The sequence below is a fragment of the Pan paniscus genome, chromosome 7 (assembly GCF_029289425.2).
Source record: "Pan paniscus chromosome 7, NHGRI_mPanPan1-v2.0_pri, whole genome shotgun sequence".
NCBI lineage: Eukaryota > Metazoa > Chordata > Mammalia > Primates > Hominidae > Pan > Pan paniscus.
Genome location: NC_073256.2, coordinates 102,609,693 through 102,637,287, shown reverse-complemented (window position 1 = coordinate 102,637,287; position 27,595 = coordinate 102,609,693). Strand labels below are relative to the sequence as shown.

The 27,595-nt window shown below is 44.9% G+C and overlaps 1 protein-coding gene across 1 annotated transcript; it reads left to right on the top strand.

Annotated features, from left to right (window-relative positions):
* The first annotated feature begins 3,923 nt into the window (after positions 1-3,923).
* LOC129398523 (exonuclease GOR-like) lies at positions 3,924-11,769 on the top strand. The gene is made up of 2 exons (XM_063606530.1): positions 3,924-3,932; positions 9,506-11,769. The coding sequence occupies exons 1-2, from the start codon at positions 3,924-3,926 to the stop codon at positions 11,174-11,176; spliced, it is 1,680 nt and encodes a 559-aa protein (XP_063462600.1). The 3' UTR covers positions 11,177-11,769.
* Positions 11,770-27,595: the final 15,826 nt, after the last annotated feature.

The window sequence follows — 27,595 nt, the reverse complement described above, 5'->3', positions numbered from 1 at the left end:
TCTTTTTGTTTCCTAATTATACAAAGTCTCCTTGCCTTGCTTGGAAAGATGAGAGAAAGTCTCCTTGCCTTGCTTGGACAGATGAGAGATGAGATCCTCCTCTTCTCTCCCAGGACAGAATGGTCAGACTTGAGTTTCCTTTCTCCTCACTCTTCTCCTCCTTGAGGGAGGTGCTGTGCCGGACAGACCTGCTCCCGTGTCTAGACACGGGTAGACTCGTTGAAGATCCTCACAGGCAATCCTCCTTGGGGTCAAAGGGGAAGGATTTATTTCTTCAGGGCTCAGTAGTCCTCATCCTTACGCGCACCTTCACCAGCCCAGGGCGGGGTAGCGGAGGGTGAAAGGGCGTGGCTCACAGCCCGTTTCTTCCGCTCGGGCGTCTCCTGGGAGGAACCCTTGTCCAGTGAGCGGGTCTTCGTCTCCACCAAATTCCCTAGGGGGACATTTCTGGCAGCCCTTCTTGTTCAGCAGCTTACGGGGGTCAGGTGGACCTCTGCTAGTCACCAGCCTGAAGCCCTTACTCCATTTCAGCTATTTTGGCAGTTGCCTAGGTGACTTTTGAACCTCGTTACCCAGAACAGCCAACGGAGGAGGGGTGAGAAGAGTGGCCGTCTGGGTTTGCCGCATCGTGCTGCCTTACAGGAGTTGTGCAGTCTTCGGTTGTGTGATACTTCACCTGGCTGATTTCTGGGAATGCCTCCACAAATTCGCTAAATTCAGTAGCTTTTGCCTTCCAAGATTCACCTGGTTGGTGTGTTGCACCCATTCACTAGTCATTTACATTAGGTATATCTCTTAATGCTATCCCTCCCCCTCCCCCCGCCCATGACAGGCCCCGGTGTGTGATGTTCCCCTTTCTGTGTCCAAGCGTTCTCATACTTCAATTCCCACCTATGAATGAGAACATGCGGTGTTTGCTTTTTTTGTCCTTGCGATACTTTGCTAAGAATGATGGTTTCCATCTTCATCCGTGTCCCTCCAAAGGGGATGAACTCATGCTTTTTCATGGCTGCATAGTATTCCATGGTGTATTTGTGCCACATTTTCTTAATCCAGTCTATCATTGATGGACATCTGGGTTGGTTCCAAGTCTTTGCTACTGTGAATGGTGCCGCAATAAACATACGTCTGCGTGTGTCCTTTTAGCAGCATGATTTCTAATCCTATGGGTATATATACCCAGCAATGGGATGGCTGGGTCAAACGGTATTTCTATTTCGAGATCCTTGAGGATTCGCCACACTATCTTCCACTACCGTTGAACTAGTTTACAGTCCCACCAACAGTGTAAAAGTGTTCCTATTTGTCCACTACCTCTCCAGCACCTGTTGTTTCCTGACTTTTTAATGATCGCTATTCTAACTGGTGTGAGATGATATCTCATTGCGGATTTGATTTGCATTTCTCTGATGGCCAGTTTTGATGAGCATTTTTTCATGTGTCTGTTGGCTGCATAAATGTCTTCTTTTGAGAAGTGTCTCTTCATATCCTTCCCCCACTTGTTGATGGGCTTGTTTGGTTTTTCTTGTAACTCTGTTTGAGGTCTTAGTAGATTCTGGATATTAGCCTTTTGTCAGATGAGTAGATTGCAAAAATTTTCTCCCTTTCTGCAGGATGCCTGTTCACTCTCATGGGAGTTTCTTTAGCTATGCAGAACGTCTTTAGTGTAATTAGATGCTGTTTGTCAATGTTGGCTTTCGTTGCCATTGCTTTTGGCGTTTTAGACATGAGGTCCTTGCCCATGCCTTTGTCCTCAATGGTATTGGCTGGGTTTTCTCCTAGGGTTTGTATGGTTTAAGATCTAACATTTAAGTCTTTCATCTGTCTTGAATTAATTTTTGTACAAGGTGTAAGGAAGGGATCCGATATCAGCTTTCGACATATGGCTAGCCTGTTTTCCCAGCACCATTTTTTTAAATAGGGAATCCTTTCCCCATTTCTTGTTTTTGTCAGGTTTGTCAAAGATCAGATGGTTGTAGATGTGTCGTATTATTTCTGAGGGCTCTATTCTGTTCCATTGGTCTACGGTAACCAAAACGGCAACCGATAGCATGCTCTTTGGTTACTGTAGCCTTCTACTGTAGCTTGAAGTCGGACGGCTTGATGCCTCCATCTTTGTTCTTTTGGCTTAGGATTATGTTGGCAGTGGGGGCCGTTTTGTGGTTCCATATGAGCTTTAAAGCAGTTTTTTCCAGTTCTGTGAAGAAAGTCATTGGTAGTTGGATGGGGATGGCATTGAATCTATAATTTACCTTGGGCAGTATGGCCATTTTCACGATATTGATTCTTCCAATCCGTGATGGTGGAATATTCTTCCATTTGTTTGTCTCCTCTTTTAGTTCGTGGAGCAATGCTTTGTAGTTCTCCTTGAAGAGGTCCTTCACATCCCTTGTTAGTTGGATTCCTAGGCATTTTATTCTCTTTGAAGCAATTGTGAATGGGAGCTCACTCATGATTTGGCTCTCTGTTTGCCTCTTATTGGTGTATAAGAATGCTTGTGATTTTTGCACCTCGATTTTGTATCCTGAGACTTTGCTGAAGTTGCTTATCAGCTTAAGGAGATTTTGGACTGAGACGATGGGGTTTTCTAAATATTCAATCATGTCATCTGCAAACAGGGACAATTTGACTTCCTCTTTTCCTAATTGATTTCTCTTTATTTCTTTCTCCTGCCTGATTGCCCTGGGCAGAAGTTCCAACACTATGTTGAATAGGAGTGGTGAGAGAGGGCATCCCTGTCTTGTGGCAGTTTGCAAAGGGAATGCTTCCACTTTTTGCCCATTCAGTATGATATTGGCTGTGGGTTTGCCCTAAATAGCCCGTATTATTTTGGGAGATGTCCCATCAATACCTAATTTATTGAGAGTTTTTGTCATGAAGGGCTGTTGAATTTTGTCAAAGGCCTTTTCTGCATCTGTTGAGATAATCACGTGGTTTCTGACTTTGGTCCTGATTATACGCTGGATTATGTTTATTGTTTTGCATATGTTGGACCAGCCTTGCATGTCAGGGATGAAGCCCACTTCATCATGATGGATAAGCTCTTTGATGTGCTGCTGGATTCGGTTTTCCAGTATTTTATGGAGGATTTTCCCATCGATGTTCCTCAGGGACATAGGCCTAAAATTCTCTTTTTGGGTTGTGTCTCTCTCAGGCTTTGGGATCAGGATGATGCCGGCCTCATGAAATGAGTGAGGGAGGATTCCCTCTTTTTCTGTTGATTGGAATAGTTTCAGAAGGCATGGTACCAGCTCCTCCTTGTCCTTCTGGTAGAATTCGGCTGTGAATCCGTCTGGTCCTGGAGTTTTATTGCTTGATAGGCTGTTAATTATTGCCTCAATTTCAGAGCCTGTTAGTGGTCTACTCAGGCATTCAACTTCTTCCTGGTTTACTCTGGGGAGGTTGTATGCGTCCAGGAATTTATCCATTTCTTCTAGATTTTCTAGTTCATTAGCTTAGAGGTGCTGATAGTATTGTCTGATGGTAGTTTGTATTTCTGTGGGATCGGTGGTGATATCCCCTTTATCATTTTTTACTGCATCTGTTTGATTCTTCTTTCTTTTCTTCTTTCTTAGTCTTGCTAGTGCTCTATCAATTTTGTTGATCACTGCAAAAAACCCGCTCCTGGATTCATTGATTTGTTGAAGGGTTTATTGTGTCTCTATCTCCATCAGTTCTGCTCGGATCTTAGTTATTTCTTGCCTTCTGCTAGTTTTTGAATGTGTTTGCTCTTGCTTCTCTCATTCTTTTAATGGTGATGTTAGGGTATGCATTTTTGATTTTTCCTGCTTTCTCTCGTGGGCAATTAGTGCTATAAATTTCCCTCTACACACTGCTTTAAATGTGACGCAGAGATTCTGGTATGTTGTGCCTTTGTTTTCATTGGTTTCAGAGAATATCTTTCTTTCTCCCTTCATTTCGTTATGTACCAAGTACTCATTAAGGAGCCGGGTGTCCGGATTCCATGCAGTTGAGCGGTTTTGAGTGAGTTTCTTTATCCTGAGGTCTACTTTGATTGCAATGTGGTCTGAGAGACCGTTTGCAGTAATTTCTGTTATTTTACATTTACTGAGGAGTGCTTTACTTCCAACTATGTGGTCAATGTGGAAATAAGTGTGATGTGGTGCTGAGAAGCATGTATATTCTGTCGATTTGGGGTGGAGCGTTCTGTAGATGTCTCCTAGGTCCGCTTGGTGCAGAGCTGAGTTCAATTCCTGGATATCCTTTTTAGATTTCTGTCTCGTTGGTCTGTCTAATGTTTACAGAGGGCTGTTAAAGTTTCCCATGATTATGATGTGGGAGTCTAAGTCTCTTTTGATCACACTTTAAAGATCAAAAGGTAGAAGCGCAAAGACATTATCTGTGCAATATTAGAAACCTAGTAAGTGGTGGAATTTGGCCTTGAACCCAGATATCTAACTCCAGAGCCTAAGTGCTTCACCCACCTCACTGTGGTGCCTCTCGAGAAAAACAGGTAAGCACACATTCAGAAAGCTGGTGGGCCGGGGGGCTGGCCTTGTACTCAGAGGCCATGGAAGTCCCACGTGGGGTGGCTAGTGGTGTAAGGACAGAGGTCTCGGATGGGCAGAGGGATGTGGACAGGCGCGAGGGGGCGCGGCAGGGACTCGGGGGACTGGGAGTGGCGGCTCGGTGCTGCGGGAGGCGATTAGTGGAAGGACAGAGGTCTGGGAAGGGCAGAGGGATGGGGACAGGCCCGAGGGTCCGCGGCAGGGATTCCGGGGGACTGGGAGTGGCCGGTTGGGGTTACTCTTGGCTTTTTGCCCTCTCCTGCCGTCGACTGCTCCGGTTTCTTTGGCCTTGCGGCGAGGTGGACAGGGTGAGCTCTCAGGACTGATGGCGGTTGTGGAAGGGGCCTGGGGCCAAGGACAGGCCAGGGCGGCGGGAGAGGCGGACCGGTGGCGTGGCTGGATCTGGGCGCGCTGTCGGACCTTCCACATCACCAGCTGCAGGCAGGCGTTTGCGTCCTCGCTGGAGTTGTGGCCGTCCTGGCTGTCCTGGATGATCTGTCCCAGGTAGTCGGCCGCGAGATTCCTGAGGGAACGCTTGTAGGGGAAACCCAGGTAGTGCGGGAAGAGCACGGCCGTGTCCACCACGGTGCTGTGGATGAGCTTCAGGGCCAGCAGATCGCTCTCCAGGCTGTGCCCGATGAGGATGGTTTGGGCGCTGAAAAAGCTCAGCAGGATGGCTTGCACTTGGGGCAAGGTGATGCTCGTCTTGGCGACGTCGGCCTCGGTGACTCCGGAAAACCTGGTGTTGTAGTCCACGATCTCGTTGTCGGGCTTGACGAAGGTGTCGTACACCACTCGCATGTCGGCGTCCACCACGGTGACGCGGGTCAGCTCTAGGCCATGCGTGGTGTAGCACATCTCACAGTCCAAGGCGTAGATTCCTGGATAAGCGTCTCTGGACAACTCTTTCTTGAAGGTCTCCACGAAGCCATCGAGGCTGTCCTTGCGGCCGTCCCGCACGTGCTGCTTTGCCACCTGGCAGCCCACAGAGCCAGGAGCAGCTGCACAGCAGGTGTACTGGCTAACCCGGCCTCCAGCCACCTGGCTCGAGCGGACCCGCCCCCAGTGATAATAACACAACTGGTCGCGTACACAGCGGCCCGAGGAGGACACCAGGTACTCGGTGCCACAACGGCAGCAGACCCTGCAGGAGGAGTCGCCGGGCCCCTTCCCCTGGCCAGTGAAGAGGACGGCGCCTCCGGGCCGCTCGGGGTGCGGGAAGGGGTAGCCGTTCTCCTCGAGCTGGTCCTGGCTGAGCAGGAACTCCTGGAGGCGGCTGTACAGGGCGGCCCTGCTGAGGCCCGGCATGGAGCTGGGGGTCAGGCCCTTCAGTCTCTTGAGGGTGTTCAGGACCACGTTCAGGTACCTGTTCTTGTTGGGGCTGCAGTCGTAGGCCACCTTCTCCTCGTTCAGCGCCTTCTCCTCGGCCTCCTGCTTGGAGGCGCAGAACTTGAGACACTCTTCGGTGAACAGTTGGAGATAGCCTCGGCGGAGGACGGTGGGGACTTGGCACCCAGACCTTCGGAGGACAATAGGTTTCTTCAAACTCGGTAAGGATGGACGACGGACGATTCGCTTAGAGCTGATGGTGGTGGTGGTCTTGCATGCCATCCCTGACCTGTTGCGCGTCTTCCCTGGCTGTCTGCCGACCTTGGAGCCACTGGAGCGTTGGCTGCTGCTGGCCACGCGGGTTCTCTTGGCATCTGTGCAACCTGTGACCAAGCAAGGGCTGGAAGACTGGGCGATCGTCTTCCTCTTCCTGGGGGCTGAGATGCGGACTCCCGAGGGCCTCTCTGTCAGCCTTGGGGCGGCTGGCAAGCAGCAGGCCGATCCCCTCTGTGCAGGGAAGTAGCACGCCTCCGTCACCACCTTGGGACACGCTGGGGGCACCGCCGGACCCCTGTTCTGGGGCTCCGCCTGGATGTCCACAAATGCGGAGGCCTGGTTGTGCATCTGGGGCACCCGGAGCCCGAAGCTCTGGGCAGGCTGATGAGAGGGCAGGGGGAATTCTGGAGCCTCGAGGGCCGCCTCCTCGGCCACCTTCTTAGCTTCTGGGTATCCAGGTGGGAACCAGCAGGGAGCTGTGGCTCGCAACATCTTGCTGCCTTCGGGAGCACCGGCCTGGCTCTGCTCCGCTCCCAACTGGCGGCTTCTTGCCTCCAGGGCCGCCTCCTCGGCCACCTTCTTAGCTTCTGGGTATCCAGGTGGGAACCAGCAGGGAGCTGTGGCTCGCAACATCTTGCTGCCTTCGGGAGCACCGGCCTGGCTCTGCTCCGCTCCCAACTGGCGGCTTCTTGCCTCCAGGGCCGCCTCCTCGGCCACCTTCTTAGCTTCTGGGTATCCAGGTGGGAACCAGCAGGGAGCTGTGGCTCGCAACATCTTGCTGCCTTCGGGAGCACCGGCCTGGCTCTGCTCCTCTCCCAACTGGCGGCTTCAATGAGTGCCGCGGCCGCCACCCGTCGCCTTTATAGACGCACAGGGCAGAGTGGGTGGGACTTCTCCTTGATTGGTTGCTGCTTCCATCCAATCACACTGAGCCTCATCTTCCACCAGACTCCAGCTTGGGAATGCCTCAAGGGGTGCACTAATGGAATCAACTGGAACTCCTGGTTGCTAACCTTGGAGCTAGGTTGCTTTTCCTGAGTTAATTAACTGTCCCTGCAGGGCAGTCCTATAATGGCTACTGGAATTGGGCCACCTAGGATTCATTTCAGCGTCAGGGAGTTTGGTCAACTTGCTTGGGCCCACACAGCACCCCATGGAGCCAGGACTGGGCCAGCAGTCTGCTGCATGCTGCAGGGCAGGATCTCTCTGGGGTTGCGTTTCCCTGTTCTGTGCACTCCTCCGCTGCGGGCAAATTGAGGACAGGAAGTGGACCGCACCCACTTCTCTCCCACGACTTGGGCAATGTTCAACACAGGGGTTCTTCAAAAGGTTCATAGAAAATGCACATGGTGAAGAAACTATGCATGGGTTTCCACTGGTTTGCACTCAAATAAACTTGTCCGAACTTCTTATAACCTTTCTGAACTAGATCGAGTTTGAGGCACTGAGAAGGATGAGACATCCACTGAAAAGGACTCCTATCAGAGCAACATGAATTCCACGAAAATTGCAGCAAGAGCAAACATCAAATTTCTGGTGAAGCTTGGGTGGAAGAATGAAGAAATCATTGATGTTTTCACAAAAGCTTCTAAGGACACTACCCCAAAGAAATGAACTCTTTACGAATGTATAGCTTGTTTCAAGAAGAGGTGAGAAGATGTGGGAGATGAATCCTGCAGTGGCTGTGAAAACCACTGTGCCCAGATCAGCTGCAGTTACGACGAGAGCTATCAGTGGAAATTTTAAACAGGAGGGATCACGATCCTGACGCATCCCTCTGACAAATTGTAACCGGAAGTTGGAACATGGCTTTACCAATATGACCTCGAAGGCAAAGCATCATCAAAGCGATGGCTACCGAGAGGTGGCAGTGGTCCAGTCAAAGGAAAAGGAGGCCAGTCAGGAGCCAACATCATGGCATCAGTGTTTTGGGACACTCAAGGCATTTTGCTTGTTGACTTTCTGAAGGGCCAAACATCTGCTTATTAGGAGAGTGTTCCGAGAAGCTTAGAGAAAGCTTTGGTAGAAACATGCTGGGAAAGTCTCACTAGATCCCTGTTCACCACCTCAGTGCTCTGCTCATTCCTCTCATCAAACAAGGGCAATTGTGTCAGTTTCAATGGGCAGTCCTTAGGAATGCACCTTACGGGCTGCTTTCATTCCTTCTAAATTCTTTTTGTTTCCTAATTATACAAAGTCTCCTTGCCTTGCTTGGAAAGATGAGAGAAAGTCTCCTTGCCTTGCTTGGACAGATGAGAGATGAGATCCTCCTCTTCTCTCCCAGGACAGAATGGTCAGACTTGAGTTTCCTTTCTCCTCACTCTTCTCCTCCTTGAGGGAGGTGCTGTGCCGGACAGACCTGCTCCCGTGTCTAGACACGGGTAGACTCGTTGAAGATCCTCACAGGCAATCCTCCTTGGGGTCAAAGGGGAAGGATTTATTTCTTCAGGGCTCAGTAGTCCTCATCCTTACGCGCACCTTCACCAGCCCAGGGCGGGGTAGCGGAGGGTGAAAGGGCGTGGCTCACAGCCCGTGTCTTCCGCTCGGGCGTCTCCTGGGAGGAACCCTTGTCCAGTGAGCGGGTCTTCGTCTCCACCAAATTCCCTAGGGGGACATTTCTGGCAGCCCTTCTTGTTCAGCAGCTTACGGGGGTCAGGTGGACCTCTGCTAGTCACCAGCCTGAAGCCCTTACTCCATTTCAGCTATTTTGGCAGTTGCCTAGGTGACTTTTGAACCTCATTACCCAGAACAGCCAACGGAGGAGGGGTGAGAAGAGTGGCCGTCTGGGTTTGCCGCATCGTGCTGCCTTACAGGAGTTGTGCAGTCTTCGGTTGTGTGATACTTCACCTGGCTGATTTCTGGGAATGCCTCCACAAATTCGCTAAATTCAGTAGCTTTTGCCTTCCAAGATTCACCTGGTTGGTGTGTTGCACCCATTCACTAGTCATTTACATTAGGTATATCTCTTAATGCTATCCCTCCCCCTCCCCCCGCCCATGACAGGCCCCGGTGTGTGATGTTCCCCTTTCTGTGTCCAAGCGGCCCTCGAGGCTCCAGAATTCCCCCTGCCCTCTCATCAGCCTGCCCAGAGCTTCGGGCTCCGGGTGCCCCAGATGCACAACCAGGCCTCCGCATTTGTGGACATCCAGGCGGAGCCCCAGAACAGGGGTCCGGCGGTGCCCCCAGCGTGTCCCAAGGTGGTGACAGAAGCGTGCTACTTCCCTGCACAGAGGGGATCGGCCTGCTGCTTGCCAGCCGCCCCAAGGCTGACAGAGAGGCCCTCGGGAGTCCGCATCTCAGCCCCCAGGAAGAGTAAGACGATCGCCCACCCCTCCAGCCCTTGCTTGGTCACAGGTTACACAGATGCCAAGAGAACCCGGGTGGCCAGCAGCAGCCAACGCTCCAGTGGCTCCAAGGTCGGCAGACAGCCAGGGAAGACGCGCAACAGGTCAGGGATGGCATGCAAGACCACCACCACCATCAGCTCTAAGCGAATCGTCCGTCGTCCATCCTTACCGAGTTTGAAGAAACCCATTATCCTCCGAAGGTCTGGGTGCCAAGTCCCCACCGTCCTCCGCCGAGGGTATCTCCAACTGTTCGCCGAAGAGTGTCTCAAGTTCTGCGCCTCCAAGCAGGAGGCCGAGGAGAAGGCGCTGAACGAGGAGAAGGTGGCCTACGACTGCAGCCCCAACAAGAACAGGTACCTGAACGTGGTCCTGAACACCCTCAAGAGACTGAGGGTCCTGACCCCCAGCTCCATGCCGGGCCTCAGCAGGGCCGCCCTGTACAGCCGCCTCCAGGGGTTCCTGCTCAGCCAGGACCAGCTCAAGGAGAACGGCTACCCCTTCCCGCACCCCGAGCGGCCCAGAGGCGCCGTCCTCTTCACTGGCCAGGGGAAGGGGCCCGGCGACTCCTCCTGCAGGGTCTGCTGCCGTTGTGGCACCGAGTACCTGGTGTCCTCCTCGGGCCGCTGTGTACGCGACCAGTTGTGTTACTGTCACTGGGGGCGGGTCCCCTCGAGCCAGGTGGCTAGAGGCCGGGTTAGTCAGTACACCTGCTGTGCAGCTGCTCCTGGCTCTGTGGGCTGCCAGGTGGCAAAGCAGCACGTGCGGGACGGCCGCAAGGACAGCCTCGATGGTTTCGTGGAGACTTTCAAGAAAGAATTGTCCAGAGACCCTCATCCAGTAATCTACGCCTTGGACTGTGAGATGTGCTACACCACGCATGGCCTAGAGCTGACCCGCGTCACCGTGGTGGACGCCGACATGCGAGTGGTGTACGACACCTTCGTTAAGCCCGACAACGAGATCGTGGACTACATCATCAGGTTTTCCGGAGTCACCGAGGCCGACGTCGCCAAGACGAGCATCACCTTGCCCCAAGTCCAAGCCATCCTGCTGAGCTTTTCCAGCGCCCAAACCATCCTCATCGGGCACAGCCTGGAGAGCGGTCTGCTGGCCCTGAAGCTCATCCACAGCACCGTGGTGGACACGGCCGTGCTCTTCCCGCACTACCTAGGTTTCCCCTACAAGCGCTCCCTCAGGAATCTCGCGGCCGACTACCTGGGACAGATCATCCGGGACAGCCAGGACGGCCACAACTCCAGCGAGGACGCAAACGCCTGCCTGCAGCTGGTGATGTGGAAGGTCCGACAGCGCGCCCAGATCCAGCCACGCCACCGGTCCGCCTCTCCCGCCGCCCTGGCCTGTCCTTGGCCCCAGGCCTCTTCCAAAACCGCCATCAGTCCCGAGAGCTCACCCTGTCCACCTCGCCGCAAAGCGAGAGGAACTGGAGCAGCCGGCGGCAGGAGAGGGCAAAAAGCCAAGAGTAACCCCAACCCCCCACTCCCAGTCCTCCGGAATCCCTGCAGCGGGCCGCCGTCCATGTCCCCATCGCTCTGCCCCTCCCAGACCTCTGTCCTTCCACCAATCGCCTCCCTGAGGCCCGAGCCCCAACTCCCATTCCCCCAGGTCCCTGCCACGGCCCCTCGCGCCTGTCCCCATCCCTCTGCCCCTCGCAGACCTCTGTCGCTACACCACTAGCCTCACTCAGCCCACCTGGACTTCCCTGGCCTCTGAGAACAAGGCCAGCCCCCAGGCCCACCAGCCTCCTGACAGTCTTCTCTCCTGGGCCTCTTCTCCTTCTGTGGGGCTTTCTGAACCTCCCCTACCGCACCCGATTTTTCCCCCACCCCCGGCGCAGGCGCAGAATAAATGGTTATAAGAATTTAAAAATTAAAAATAAAAAAAAATTGAAAACAACTCAGAGGCATTTGCTTCTTAATGTGCACTTACCTGTTTTTCTCTAGAGCCACCACAGTGAGATGGGTGAAGCACTTAGGCTCTGGAGTTAGATATCTGGGTTCAAATTCAAATTCCACTACTTACTAGCATTGTAATATTGGACAAATAACTTCTTTGCGCTTCTACTTTTTTATCTTTAAAGTGTGATCATAAGGTAATGGTGAGGAAGGAATGAAGCAACACATGGCAAGCCTTAAAACAATGGCACATAGTAGGTGTTCAATTAAGAGTCAAAGTGGATTCTTCCACCCAGACCAATCAATTATATTGTCTGAATCAGTCAGTCAACTTCCAACTGGGCTCCAAGAGAGAATGAACCATCATGCCTCCCTAAATCCACGTTTCTGTTTTGAATCTTCAGTGAGAGATGAGACACTAAGTAGCTAGTTTTGGTGGAATGGCTGCTTTTATAAATGTGTGTGGGGGGTGTGTGTTTGTGTATGTGTACGTAACTAAATTAAACTGATATTTTGAATGCTTACATTACCATGAATTTAATTTGTGTATGTGAGCCCACACAAACATATATACACACTCACTAACTGTTCCAAAACAATGACTTAGTGAAGAACTGGATTTCCACTCTGTCAGACAAATTTCGGAAAGCACTGACGTAGGGCATTTCTGATTGATTTTACTGTTCCTGGAATTTTATTTTCCTTCATAACTTAGACTTCTTGTGGAGATTTAATAAATAAAAGTCTTTTTTAGTGTATGTTATTTCATTTTATTTTTATAATTTACTTAAATTTTAATTTTAAATTGACAAGTAAAAATTATATATGTTTATGGGGTACAACATGAGGTTTCCTATATGTATGCATTGTGGAATGACAAAATCAAGCTAATTAACACACTGATTTCCTCACATACTGATTTTATTGTTATGAGAACATGTTTTAAATCTACTCTTATAGCAAGTTTCAAGTACATAATACATAGTTATTCACTGCAGTTGCATGCTGTTCAATAGATCTCTATCACTATTCCTATCTGAAATTTTGTATCATTTGACTAACATCTCCCCAATCCCTCCCCAGCCCCTGCCTGGGGCAACCACCCGTCTGCTCTCTACAACTATGAGTTCAATGTTTTCAGATTCCATATATAAGTGAGATCATGCAGTATTTGTCTTTCTGTGCTTGCTTTTTAAAACTTTATTATGTATTTATTTATTTTATGAGACAGGGTCTCAGTCTGTCATGCAGGCTGTAGTACACTGACAGAAACACGGGTCACTCACCATGGTCTCCACCTCCCCGGGTCAAGAGATCCTCCCACTTCAGCCTCCTGAGTAGCTAGGACTACAGGCGTCCAATACCACATCTGGCTAATGTTTGTATTTTTTGTAGAGATGGGGTTTCACCATGCTGCCCAGATTGATCTCGAACTCCTGGGCTAAAGTTCTCCACCTGCCTTTGCCTCCCAAAGTACTGGGATTACAGGCATGAGCCACCATGCCTGGCCTTTGCTTTATTTCACTCACTATAACATCCTCTAGACTCATTCATGTTGCAAATGACATGATTTCTTTCTTTTCTAAGGCTGAATAGTATTCTATTGGGTATATACACCACTTTTTTTTTTTTTTTTTTTTTTTTTGAGACAGCTTTTTGCTCTTGTTGCCCAGGCTGGAGTGCAGTGGCGTGATTTCGGCTCACAACAACCTCTGCCTCCCAGGTTCAAGTGATTCTCCTGCCTCAGCTGAGATTAGAGGCATGTACCACCATGTCCCGCAAATTTTGTGTTTCTAGTAGAGATGGGGTTTCACCATGTTGGCCAGGCTGGTCTTGAACTCCTGCCTCAATTATCTGCCAGGCTTGGCCTCCCGATGTACTGGAATTACAGGTGTGAGCCACTGTGCTGGGCCACATTGTGGTTTTAATTTGCAGCACTGCAGTTTAATAAGAGACTTTACAAATTAGTTGGATTGAAAGCCTTAATAGAGAATTGGGTAAACATCATGAAAAAAATGATATACTCAGAAGAGAATAATTTTACAGCACCCAAGAGAAGTCAAACATCTGTAGTAATCATAGAAATGTAATTAAAATGTAAGTGAGGCACTATTTTTAATCACTAGGTTTTTAAAAAACACTATACCCAATTCTGACAAAAGTGTGGTATTTTGAGGCAGCATTAAATTGATAAAGTATGTATTTGAAATAGGTATTGATATATATGTATATCAATTATCATTGAAACCTTCATATCCTTTGATTGAGGAATCTCAGGGTTGTATAATTTGTATCAAGAAACTGTCCAAAAGAACCTGAATCAAATATACAAAAAACGTTATTGCTGCATTTTTTTTATTTTTTATTATACTTTAAATTCTAGGGTACGTGTGCACAACGTGCAGGCTTGTTCCATAGGTATACATGTGCCATGCTGACCTGCTGCACCCATCATCTCTTCATTTACATTAGGTATTTCTCCCAATGCTATCCCTTCCCCCGCCCTCCACCCCATGACAGGCCCCAGTGTGTGATGTTCCCCACCCTGTGTCCAAGTGTTCTCATTGTTCAATTCCCACCTATGAGGGAGAACATGGGGTGTTTGGTTTTCGTTCCTTGTGATAGTTTCTCAAAATGATGGTTTGTACCTTCATCCATGTCCCTGCAAAGGACATGAACTTATCCTTTTTTATGGCTGCATAGTATTCCATGGTGTATCTGTGCCACATTTTCCTAATGCAATCTATCATCGATGGACATTTGGGTTTGTTCCAAGTCTTTGCTTTGTGAATCATGCCACAATAAACATACGTGTGCATGTGTCTTTATAGTAGCATGATTTATAATCCTTTGGGTATATACCCAGTAATGGGATGGCTGGGTCAAACGGTATTTCTAGCTCTAGATCCTTGAGCAATCGCCACACTGTCTTCCACAATGGTTGAACTAGTTTACACTCCCACCAACCTAGGCAAACAGGGTGTGGAGTGGACAGACTTCCAGCAAACTCCAACAGATCTGCAGCTGAGGGACCTGACTGTTAGAAGGAAAACTAACAAACAGAAAAATACCATCAACATCAACAAAAGGGAGATCCACACCAAACCCCATCTGTAGGTCACCAACATCAAAGACCAAAGGCAGATAAAACCACAAAGGTGGGGAGAAACCAGAGCAGAAAAGCTGAAAATTCTAAAAACCAGAGTGCCTCTTCTCCTTCAAAGGATCGCAACTCCTCGCCAGCAACGGAAGAAAGGTGGTCAGAGAATGACGAGCTGACAGAATTAGGCTTCAGAAGGTCGGTCATAAAAGTCTTTCTACTGGCCGGGCGCGGTGGCTCACGCCTGTAATCCCAGCACTTTGGGAGGCCGAGGCGGGCGGATCACGAGGTCAGGAGATCGAGACCATCCTAGCTAACACGGTGAAACCCCGTTTCTACTAAAAATAGAAAAAAATTAGCCGGGCGTGGTGGCGGGCGCCTGTAGTCCCAGCTACTCGGGAGGCTGCGGCAGGAGAATGGCGTGAACCCAGGAGGCGGAGCTTGCAGTGAGCTGAGATCGGGCCACTGCACTCCAGCCTGGGCGAAAGAGCAAGACTCCGTCTCAAAAAAAAAAAAAAAAAAGTCTTTCTACTATGAGTCTGCAGTTATTACTTCAATCTAAACTTGTAACAAACTTTTAGAGAACACATTTTAGGCTAAGAGATGCTGTCCATGGCAGTTGTTTAAACATCTGAATAACTTTAAAATTATTTTATGGCTGGGCGCGGTGGCTGAGGCCTGTAATCTCAGCATTTTGGGAGGTAGAGACAAGTGGATCATCCAAGATCCCACCACTGCACTGTAGCCTGAGTGACAGTGTGAGACTTTGTCTCAAAAAAACAAAAACAAACAAAAATTATTTTACATGTAAAAAGCTGAACTAAGATTCCAAAGGATAAATTAATAATTCAATCATCTAAACGACCAGTTTAAAGGTAAATTAATCATGCAAATTTCCAGCTTGATGGTAATTTAATCATTCAAATGACCAATTTATTTTAGTTATGCACACACAGACATATATATAAAATATCAAACATAGACATAAAATTTCCAACAATATCAGCCAATCCAACATTTCTTTTCTGCCTTTTGTAGGTATCAAGCACAGGAGTTGGCAGGGCACACACTTTCAACTGATTCAAGCACAGTACTTCACACTCCTGTGTGTGAGCACACACATACAGACACACACACCGTAATTGTTCTAAGTGGTGAGCCTGTGATGCAAGCTGGCCAATTGGAATTTTCCCTAGGGCTTTTCAAACTAATGGTAGGAGGAAGAAGCCTCTTCTACTATTTGCTAATGGAACTTATTAGTGTATGAACTCAGAAGTGTGTCTCATTTCTTAAAAACTGGGAAGAGGGGCTCATGGAGAAGCCCACTGAGCTAATGCAGCTGACATGCAGAAAGGTGTGGAAAAGGAGCACCATTGCACTCTGGTGACCTTGAAGTTCCTGGTGATAGAGTTCTCTAAGGCCACTGCTGCATCTTTCCCTCTCAAACTGGCTCAATCAATTTCCCCTTTCTGTTTATTTTAGTTCCTGTTAAGATCTGGGAACTTTCTTCCTGTAAATACAAAGGAGTAGTACAAACGCCATCCTCGATGGCACTCGGTGTTAGAGAGAGCTCTTGCATTCACTGTTGCTGGGCTGTAGACTGACACATTCTTTTCTTTGCTTTTTTGATGGCAATTTGGTAGAACATACCAAATTTTACAACCAAAATTTACACAGGCAAAAACACTTTGACCTAGACATTCCACACTTAGGAACCTCCGCTATAGAAATATTAACACACTTGATAAAGGACATAAAAAAAAGATGTACAGTGACATGTTTTTGTACTAGCCAAAAATAGTGGAAAGCAAACTATCAATAGAGAAATGCTGAAAATAACTATGGCTCACCTACCATGGAGTGCTTTGCACATAAATAATAAGCTGTCTACATATGGAAGGAAGAGCATGACATGTTATTGGAGAAAAAAATCAAATTGCAAACGTAGAATCCAATTTTGGTGACAACAAGCTAGAATTAAATAAGTATACACGTATTGTATATATATATTTTTTTTCTTCAAAGAGAGTCTCACTCTGTCACCCAGGCTGTAGTGCAATGGCGCGATCTCGGCTCATTGCAACTTCCACCTCCTGAGTTCAAGCGATTCTCCTGTCTCAGCCTCCCGAGTAGCTGGGACTACAGGTGCCTGCCACCACGCCCAGATAATTTTTGTATTTTTAGTAGAGATGGGGTTTCACCATGTTGGCCAGGCTGGTCTGGAACTCCTGACCTCAAATGATCCACCCACCTCGGCCTCCCAAAGTGGTGGGATTACAGTCGTGAGCCACCGTGCCCAGCCTGTATATGTTTTGTATGCGCATGAGAACTCTGCAAGAATACACACAAAGTTGTTAAAGTGGTAAGGCCTAGGGGGTGTGACCAAGAGTGAGCAAAGGGAATAATTTTACTTTTAATTTAAATTTACTTCATAGATATCTGCATTGTTTGTATTCAAGTTGTATGTATTACCTTGTTAGTTTTTAAAAGCAATTTTGCAAAGAATATAGTTCTATCTACTGTCACACCTTAGAAGAGAAACTCCTCAGAAAAGGGAGAAGGGTATAAATAGGCAGAGATTGTAAGATTTGGCTTCGGCTCCAACTCTAACATGTTTTATCACTTGGAATAAATAGATCCATCTCTCTGTCTTTGTTCATCCATCTGAAGAGTGAAAGATTTGAATTATGTGGGCATTAGGTCCATATGTGGCCCACATTAGGTACACATGCCCAATTTATGAACACAGGTCTTTTTTATGTTTTATGATATATACAAACACAATTCTGAATTTAGAATGACATTTGGAATACGTATATTAAACAAAATGCATGAGCATTAGACATGTCTTAATTATAACATAGTGACCACACTTTAACCCAAAGAGATTTATTTATATTTATCTTTTTTCTCCAAATTAAAGTTGCCATTGTTGCTGCTGAAATTATTACTGTGCTACCTTTTATTACTGTGCCACCTTTTTATCACTATTTTACATAAGTAAAATCCAAGCCCATACCACCTCCACTTGCCTTATATTTTGATTCTCCCTGTATGGGTGAAGGTTGTATAGTGGAATTTCTATAAAGGAAGGAGGTTAATGGTCAAGTCCCTGATGAAGCAGGGAAGTGAACAGCACCTTTCTTTCTATTTACCGATGAGCTTCTAGATCTACCAGGAGATCCAGTCCACTGAAGGTGAAGCCCTAGTTTATGGAATTTCCTTGTTTTAATCAGGGCTAATAAGAAGGCCAGAGGCAAGCTGAATCATGTCTACAGGTCTTCCTTTGGTCTGTACCTTCTTTTCCCCTGAGGCAATGTGAATACCCTTAGGCGGAGCACATACTCTGTCCCTCTGTACCCTCAGGTTGAGCTCAGTTCTCACCTACAGCTAAACACTTCACAGGTTACTGTGTCTGTCAGGTTTCAGAGGTCCTGTGCATTTTGTAACTCCTTAGTAAGTGTTAAAACCACGTGTAGAGTAACATTAACAAAGCGGGGTCTCCACACTGGGGAGGAGATACATTGTCAGTTTCTTCATGCTTAGTCATAAGAACAAGTAAATGCAATGAACTTGGGTCTTATTCAAACACACAGTCACTTTGAAACAGATGTAACAATCATAGATCAGGTTATATAAGTCTGTAAATTCACCTTTCCACTTAACTCACTTTCCCTTTTCATGTATTGTGACTATAAAGTAAGTACTTTTCTAAATAGAACCCTGTGTTAGAACAAATATTAATTTTATCAGATAAACAACTGTTTCTTAGAAGTCACTTACTACCTTGTATAAAGAGGTATCTCTTTGCAAGGGTGTATCACATGCTAAACAGCAAAATTTCTAGGACAGAGTCTCACCATCACAGCTAACTCAATGGCCAGGCATTTGGAGTAGTCCAGAAAGCCTGGTCGAATAGCCTAATGAATAAAGAATAATGTCTGGCTAATTCTAAATTCAAACTGTGAAAGAAAAAAACAGTGACTGACACATAATTTAAACGAGTCATTTTTGTTCACAATTTGAGATTGATTGAAATTGCCAGAATGTAAACCCCACAAATGCAAAGGTTTTCCTCCCGTTTGTCTGCTGATGGATCCTAAGTGTCTGAGAATGGGAACTACCGATCCCCATCTGCACTGCCACATGCAACTTACTGGAAGTACTAACATGACTTGACTAGTCCACTGTCTTCATTAGCATAACTTTCTCACTCCAAGAGACTCTTGCCCAGGCACATAACTTGATTATTCATTATATTAGATCCAGAAAGATCTATCAACTCTTCAATAGAAAACAGAGAGGGATTATTAACTAAGGAGGATTCTTTGACTCTTTTGCCTAAAAAATCCCCACCTTGCTCTTTTCATCAATTCTAAACTGTTATATCATGATACTAGTCTAATTCTAATCTAGTCTTCTCCTTTCCCTGACATTGAAAGACCCTCTTTCAACCAGACTTTTAATTCTCAACAAATCTGACCTTGCCTATGTGATCAGAGACATAACTGCTACTTGGTAGAGCTGGCATTGTCCCTTACCAATAAACTCAGGAAACTCAGCTTGGTCTCATTCATGGGTTGTGTCAGTAATATTTTGGGAGCAAGCATTAAACATGTCGAGAACAGAATTGGGCACAGAGTAGGCACTTGATAAATACCTGATGAATGAGTGAGTGGATGCTATGTAATCAGATGTGAAGGGATTTTAAAAGCCCTATTAAATCTACATCAGAAGGGAGTCAGCCCATGTAAATGCCCACTGGTAGCACAGTTGACTCTGGGAGGAGAGACACGTTACACTATAAGTGTTAATATGCTACCGGTGACTCCATAGCTAGAATTGTCATGTTTACCATATTTTTTTAACTTAAATTACTCTTTTTGAGTTTGAGCCAAGGAGTATAAGTCAATGGTTCATGAAAGAGCAGGAGGTGAGTGTTTTTTGACCTACCCCTGTTAGAAAATGGCTGAGGTGACATGAAGGAATAATTGTTTAGACATCAATGAAAAATGTCTGTCTGCTCATTTACCTCAGATTTCCACAAGTGACATTTTGGTACCTTTTACTATTCTTTTCCAGGTAAAACACATTTTCCTGGAGGGTTTTCTAAGCTTCCGTACAGGCTTCCTTGTTTTATCTGTTAAGACAGTGAGAAGACATCTTATCTGATTTTATGCAGCTCTCATTCTCAGTGGTAATTTAACTCATAGCTGTAAGCAGCCGGCCAGTAAAACTCCCAACTGAATGTATTATTTAATAGAGGGGAAACAAAATAAGGCTAAAGCCATTTTATAATAAATAATTTAAATATGGAAAAGGTCCACTGCTCACTGACCTGGAATATCAATAGGGAGCAATATGTAAGAATTATTTCAGAAAGACTACTTTATGTGCTAAATTAGAATTTAACATTAACCTCAAAATATAAGAGCAAGCCCTTTCACTTTTCCAATATTCCAAGGTAAGACAGTCAGACAGGTCTGTTTCAGGTTTTGGGTATTTTTTGTTTTTCTTTTTTCTTTGGAGATGGAGTGTCACTCCTGTCAACCAGGCTGGAGTGCAATGGTGCGATCTCGGCTCACTGCAACCTCCATCTCCTGGCTTCAAGCTATTCTCCTGCCTCAGCCTCCCAAATAGCTGGGACTACAGGTGCCGGCCACCATGCCCAGCTAATTTTTGAATTTTAATAGAGACAGAGTTTCACCACGTTGGCCAGGCTGGTGTAAAACTCCTGACCTCAGCTGATCTGCCTGCCTCGGCCTCCCAAAGTGCTGGGATTACAGGCGTGAGCCACTGCGTCCAGCCTTTTTTGTTTTTCTTTTAGATTTTACTGGCAGAATATATAAAGCTCAAAGAGTTTAATTCAAATAATCCAGATTTCTGTATTGCATTCATTCTCCCAAACCATTCAGACTGAAAAACAAAATAATAGCTGTGAAACAATTGTCTTTTTCTTTCCTTCAAAGGAACTTCGCTTTGGCATTTATGAGGATTCTGAAAAACATCTTAAATATAAGAAAAATGTTTGGGAGGTGGTGACACAAAGGAGATGACTTTAGGCCAAGACAGTTCACTGAAGCTCTTGAAAATTGTATTGTTTTCTGGGCAGTAGGCAGGGTCACTGATCGGTTACAACTTCATTACTATATTGGTAAAAGACCTTTGTTGTCTCTGAAAGAGTCTGCATTTGGGACATTGTCACAAAGCAAGATAGACAAATTTCCAAGAGGCCAAGCCTCAAGGGAGACTGCAGAAGCTGCTCCTGCTTCCCAGCCTCCAGAGAAACCCAAGAAGCAAGTGATGATGCTAGACCTTATAAAAAATTAGATCTAAATAATCTCATCTGTACTTGCTCAAACAGTACTGTTTGAAAAATAAATCTCTGGCGTGAGTTCTAAATCTAGCATATGTTTCAGCAATTGATTTATCTTTCTTTTTCATTCCATTTTTTCTCAGTCTCCATAACCAAATGTCCCTTTTTTCTATTCCTATGTTTATAAAGCTACCTCTTAAAAAACTTCTTTTACTACTTTCTTTCTTGTTCTCTTGTTATGTTAAACTTTCTTTCTTTTTTTTTGCTACGGAGTCTCGCTCTATCGCCCTAGGCTGGAGTGCAGTGGCTTGATCTCGGCTCCTTGCAACCTCCGCCTCCCAGGTTTAAGCGATTCTCCTGCCTCAACCTGCCGAGTATCTGAGATTACAGGCAGGCACCACCACGCCCAGCTAATTTTTCTGTATTTTTAGTAGAGACGGGGTTTTGCCACATTGCCCAGGATGGTCTTAAACTCCTGACCTCAGGTGATTCACCTGCCTCGGCCTTCTAACGTGCTAGGATTATAGGCGTGAGTCACCGCACCTGGCCATACATTCTTGTGAATTTTTCTAACTTCTATTGCTAATTAACACGGAGGTGCCCGTGGGAGTTTTTTTTGTTTGTTTGTTTTGTTTTTTTTGGACGTAGTTTCACTTTTGTTGCTCTGGCTAGAGTGCAGTGGGGTGATCTCGGCTCACCGCAACCTGTCTCCCTGATTCAAGCGATTCTCCTGCCTCAGCCTTCCGAGTAGCTGGCATTACAGGATGTGCCACGATGCTCGGCTAATTTTGTATTTTTAGTAGAGATGGGGTTTCTCCATGTTGATCAGGCTGGTCTCCGACCCTCGACCTCAGGTGATCCACCCGCCTCAGCCTCCCAAAGTGCTGGGATTACAGGCATGAGCCACCACACCTGGCCCTAAACTTTCTGTTTTTCTGTTTATTCAGTCTTTTCCATTCTCTCCCTCTCTCTGCCTTTAGCTCCCATATCCTATGACATAATAAAAATGGCGAATGTGTCTGTATTGCTAATTAGCTGTTGAAATTGTACTTGGCATTAACTAACCTAGCCTTATTTAATCTGCATAGCAACAGCATGCAGGAACTATTTACAAGCCTAATTTATAGTTCACAGTTTGAGGGCAGTCAAGTGACCTGCCCAAGATTGAACAGAGGCTGGTGAAACAATGATAACTCAGATGTGCCTGACAGCAACTCCTAACCATGATGCTAAACTGCAGACTTCACAGTTACTTTTGCCTCTGAGACTTCCTGCATAAAGCATGGCAGATAGAACCCACATCTTAAAAAATATTTTATACAAATCATTACTGTAATTATAACTTGGAAGAAAACTACAGAGGACAAGCAAACACTTTCAGTAAACTTTGTGGCTGCAAGAAAATTAAGCCCACAGATCATAGTTGCAAAACAAAACAACATTATTAAATTATTACTGCTTTGGAACTGCCTGTTTGTGGCAAAAGATTAAGCTGCCTCAAAATTTCCCATGGCAGTCTCACAGCTGTTACCATTTAAATATCCTTAGAATTTACAAGAGTTTGATACGAGAACAGTGAAACCTCAAACTTGGTTTCTATTACCGTTAAAGAAAAATCTACCAAAAGAAGCAAATTATTCTATCCCATTACCATGTTGAAGCACAAAAAGGCCACATGTCACCTTGAAAAGCTGATTTCAAACAGAATTGACTGACTAGCTCTCTGCTTTCATTTTTAAGCATCTAGAGAGTACAACCAGAATGGATATTTCTTTTCTGTCCAGAAGGACAATTTTTTGCTAGTTGGCAGGTTACAGTTGGCCTTTAATATGTGAGAATGAGAGATGAAGAAGAGAAGAAATATGCCATTATCCCTATAGGATGTATTTTAAAGTGGAAGGAAGGAAAGAAAGAAGAAAGGAAGGAAGGAAGGCAGACTGGAGGCAGGCAGGCAGGAAGGAAGGAAGGAAGGGAGGGAGGGAGGGAGGAAGGCAGGAAGGGAGGGAGGGAGGCAAAGAGGGAGGGAGGGAGGAAGGGCAGGGAGGGAGAAAAAAAACAGGAAAGACCTAAATAGCACTAGATAGTGAAGGAATAGAGCAATGGGACATTTGTAGAAGACATTTTGTGAAGAAAATGCAGATTCTAGGTTGAACAATTCTCTAAAGAGACCTACAAAATATGACAAATATCCTTAAGTTGTATACTCTGTTTACAACTAGAAAATAGTAACATGTCTCTATTTATAGATCTTATAAGGTCTAGCTAAAAGGGACAATGGTAAGATGAGAGTCACAATAAGATTGATGGAATTACAATTTAATGAATGAATGTTTCATAATGATCACAATGTTTTGTTATTTTATTTCTACTATATTTACAAGGGATTGTAAGACAGAAAGATAATTGTGAGAATCTCTGGAATATTTATATTTAAAAGTTCACCTTCAGATAAAAATTTGGAGAAGGAATAAATACTCCATTAGGTATTCCCGCTTTGTCACTAACGGACTGTGACCTTAGGAAAGACATTCAACACTTCTGGGTCCCTTTTCAACCACCATGACCCTGTGCTACAAACCCCGCTTTTTTTTTTTTTTTTTTTTTTTTTGAGATGGGGTCCTCTGTCACCCCAGGCTGCAGTGGCACCATCTTGGCCCACTGCAACCTCCACCTACCAGGCTCAAGCCATCTTCCCACCTGAGCCTCTGGAGTAGCTGGGACCACAGGTGCGCAATACCATGCCTGGCTATTTTTTTGCATTTTTAGTAGAGACAGGGTCACACTATATTGCCCAGGCTAGTCTCAAACTCCTGAGCTCAAGTGATCTGCCTGCCTCCGCCTCCCAGAGTTCTGGGATTGCAGGTAAACCACCAGGCCCAGCCTACAATCCCCACTTTTCACCAGGTAGGATGCTCAGTGCTCACATCAGCATCACAGAGTCGTCTCCTGGAGAAGGCTCATGCATCCAGCTTAACCACAGCCTCCCAGCTGGGCTCTACCTTCAGGCTGAAAGAATAGACAGTGTGGCTAATTTTAGTGGCTAAAAACATTGCCATTTTCTTCATAGACAATCTTCTATATCAATTCTCAAACTTGTTGGTTTTAGAAACTTGTTTACTAAAAAAATTACTAAGAATCCCACAGATTTTTATTTATGTGGGTTATAGTTGTCAAGATTTATCTTACTGGAAATTACTCTGAGAAAAACTGAAAATACATATTTACTTGTTTACTTAAAAACAATAACAAACCATTACATATATAATGTATCTTTATGAAAAATAAATATATGTTATAAATAAAAAACAATCTAGTAAGAAAATGTAAAGGAAATTTTGACAAATTCTTTAATGTCCAGCTGAATAGGTCTGTTGCAACATCACATATATAGCCTTTGGAAAACTCCACTGTAAATTCAAGAAAGAATGAGAGTGAAAAAATAATGCAACTTCTTAGTATCGTTACAAAAATGCTTTAGACCTGCCGGAGCTTTTGAAAGAGTTTCAGAAAACCCAAGGAATTCCAGACTCCACCTTATAACTGCTGTTCTGTATGATGCAGTTAGTCTAAATTGTAAGGAGATTTTATATATAATTATAAAGGGTTATATAGTTATATCCATTATGAAAATAGCTTAGTAAACATTTTTTGTAACTGATCCTGAGAATAATAATAAAACAATATTTAATACTTATAGAGTACTCCCTTATATCAAACTCTGTAGGAAGAGCTTTACAAATGTTATTTAACTTAATCCTCAAAAGATTGTGCCATTAATGAATTACTGTACCATTTAACACGTGAAGAGACCGGGCCTTGCAAAGTGTAAGTAACTTGCCCAAGGTCACGTCATTAGCAGACTTGATACTTAGCCTTTGAGCTTAGGTAGTCTGACTTCAGGCCACACAAGATCCTAATGAAGACAACTTATTGTCTCTTCAGAAAAGGTTGCTCAGCACTGAAAATAATTATCTCACTTAATCCTTGCAAAAACTCTGTGAGAATCACTTTATAATCCTGTTTTTACTGATGGGCAAATAGAGCCAAGCTGCACAGTTGGCTTCCAGTAGGAACAGATGTTGTTGGCCTGTACACATCCTATGCCACTAGTCTTTGGTCTCCAACGTGGATTGGTCTAACCTAGAGAATGTTCAAGGCAGGCCCCAGGTTGTGGGGAGAAAACAGCACTTATTTTTATCTTTATCTTAGAAATGAGAACGAAATTGGCTTTAAAAGTATCTAATACATAGATTGATGCTTGTCCTTCATTGGACTGTTCAGTGAGCACTTAAGATGTGAGAAGCGTCCTGAGGACAGAGAGGGTGGCTCTTGACAGAGGGTCGTTACTCTAATGGCAGATGATGAGTGTCCAGTCAGGGAGCTTTATGGATTTACTATTTTTTGTTTTAGATAAAATAATACTTATAGAATGGGCATGTGGTTTAAAAAGATTTCTGATAAAAAACAGAACAAAATAAAAATCAGAATGAAGCAAATACTACTAATTCAGATTCAAATAAGAAAGAAAACGGTAGACTTGACCCTTTCCTTAAACTTATTGCCATCTTTTTATCAGCAATACTACAGGATTTTTTCAAAAGTCAGTTTAACCAGTACTAGAAATGAATTGGCCCAAATATTTGAAATGATCAAGAGACTACCTGGACTTTGGATTTTCATCCACCATAATTAGTTACGAATCTCAGGAAGTAAATGTTGTGCAAATGAAAACATGAAACCATCATGATTAGGAAGACATTATAATGTATCATCTATCTCATCTTTAAATTTTTTTGAAATTTCTTTTCTTGATGTACATTTATAATATAGACAGTATACTGGTAGGATAGTAGAGGAATATAATTTATTAGTAATATATATATGTATTCATTAAGTTCCTATTCATCATGCCTGTAATTCCAGCACTTTGGGAGGCCAAGGCGGGCGGAACACGAGGTCAGGAGATCAAGACCATCCTGGCTAACCCGGTGAAACCCTGTCTCTACTAAAAACAAAAAATAAATTAAAAAAAAAAAATAACCGGGTGTGGTGGTGGGCGCCTGTAGTCCCAGCTACTCTGGAGGCTGAGGCAGGAGAATGGCATGAATCCGGGAGGCGGAGCTTGCAGTGAGCCAAGATCCTGCCACTGCACTCCAGCCTGGGCGACTGAGCAAGACTTTGTCTCAAAAAAAAAAAAAAAGAAAAGAAAAAGTTCCTATTCATAGAAGACCTTGATGAAAATGTTTTGGCAAATCCGGCCCTATGTTAAATTAAATGGTACCTAGCTCCATAATGAAGCTCCAGATTCTTTCCAGCTCTAATATTCTGTGATTCTGATTTTTTTGTCAAAGGTCTGAAGGGTGGAAGGAAGAAACCAAAATTCTATTTCACATTATTTGTTATCGTAACACAAGGAAATATGGGAAATTATTTTCTGTTGAGAGCCAATATACTAATAGAGCATTACTTGTCCAACAGTTAAGTGCCTCCCTCATATAATGCACGTTTACTGATTGTTAAATGACTTCCTAGCACTTTTAATAGAATGTATTTGCTGTATTCTAAGTGCCTACTATCCCATTTCTCATTTTGTGCTTGTTAAGAACACTCTAAATTACCCATAGAAACCATCCTTCCCCAATATTTCAGTCCTAAGGCTTGGGGAAAGGCATGTTTTTTATGCCTAAGTCAAGTGGCACCTAAGAACATAACTCAACTCAGGTCAATGAGGAGACTGAAATGCTACTGCCTTTGTATGTGGGTGGATAGAGGGCTGCAGCTGCTGTCAGATGTCTTCTTGCTGCATGGATTCTTAAGATTGAAGCCTGGAGAGAAAAGCAGGGCAAGGGGATGGAAAAAGATCCCAACCAATGCAGCTTCTACAAAATTATTACTTTGTGACTTTTTAATTCTGTGTTACTTAAGCTTACCAACATGTTCTCAAGGCTGCTCTTCATAAATGATCCAAAACTGACTAACGTTAAAATCTTTAAGAAAGTATTAATAAAGTATTTTCTTCCCTGAGGTTCAGGCTTTTATTCCCAGTAGGAATACATTTCTGGCAAGATGTTTCTGGGACATAAAATCTTCAGACTGGTCTTTTATGGAGACGGGAGTTTCTGTGTGATTTTCTTGGATTTCTTTTTTGTCACTCACATGGACGGCAACTATATAAACTGTTGCATTCTTCTCTAAGGGTAAAGAAAGCGTAAGAAAAATATATTGCAAACCAAATCTAAACTGAAAAATAGCAAGCAAGTTAAGTAACAAGCAGAACCATAGAAAAACCAAGCATAGTCTTTTATATTTTCAGATGGTCAATTCCATTAACTAGAACTTTCTACTAATCAGCACATTCACAGAACAAAGTGCAGTCATTGTCACTTTATCTAATGATAACTCTGAGCCATCACTGCAAGCCCCCTCCGTGTGTCGGGCTTACTTGGGCTCTGATGGCTTTGGTTTAAACCTTTCTGACTTACATTTCAATCTCCCCAACAATATACTCATACAAAGTAGGAATCTGCTCTTTGATCTTTCTCAGCATAGTCATAGGGGGAAAAAAATACAATGAACAAAAGGAACAAAGTAGACAGATGAAGTTGATGAGTGTAAAGAAATGGCACAAACTCTTGGGTACATGCAACCTATTTAGACACAGCCTAGACAATAACCATGATTTCCCCTGGAGTACAAAAATACACAAAGAATTACCAGGGGCTGGTAGAAGAGGTATGAAGCAAGCTGTGAAAATAGCATAGTTACTTGGCGGGGGGCTGTTGTGA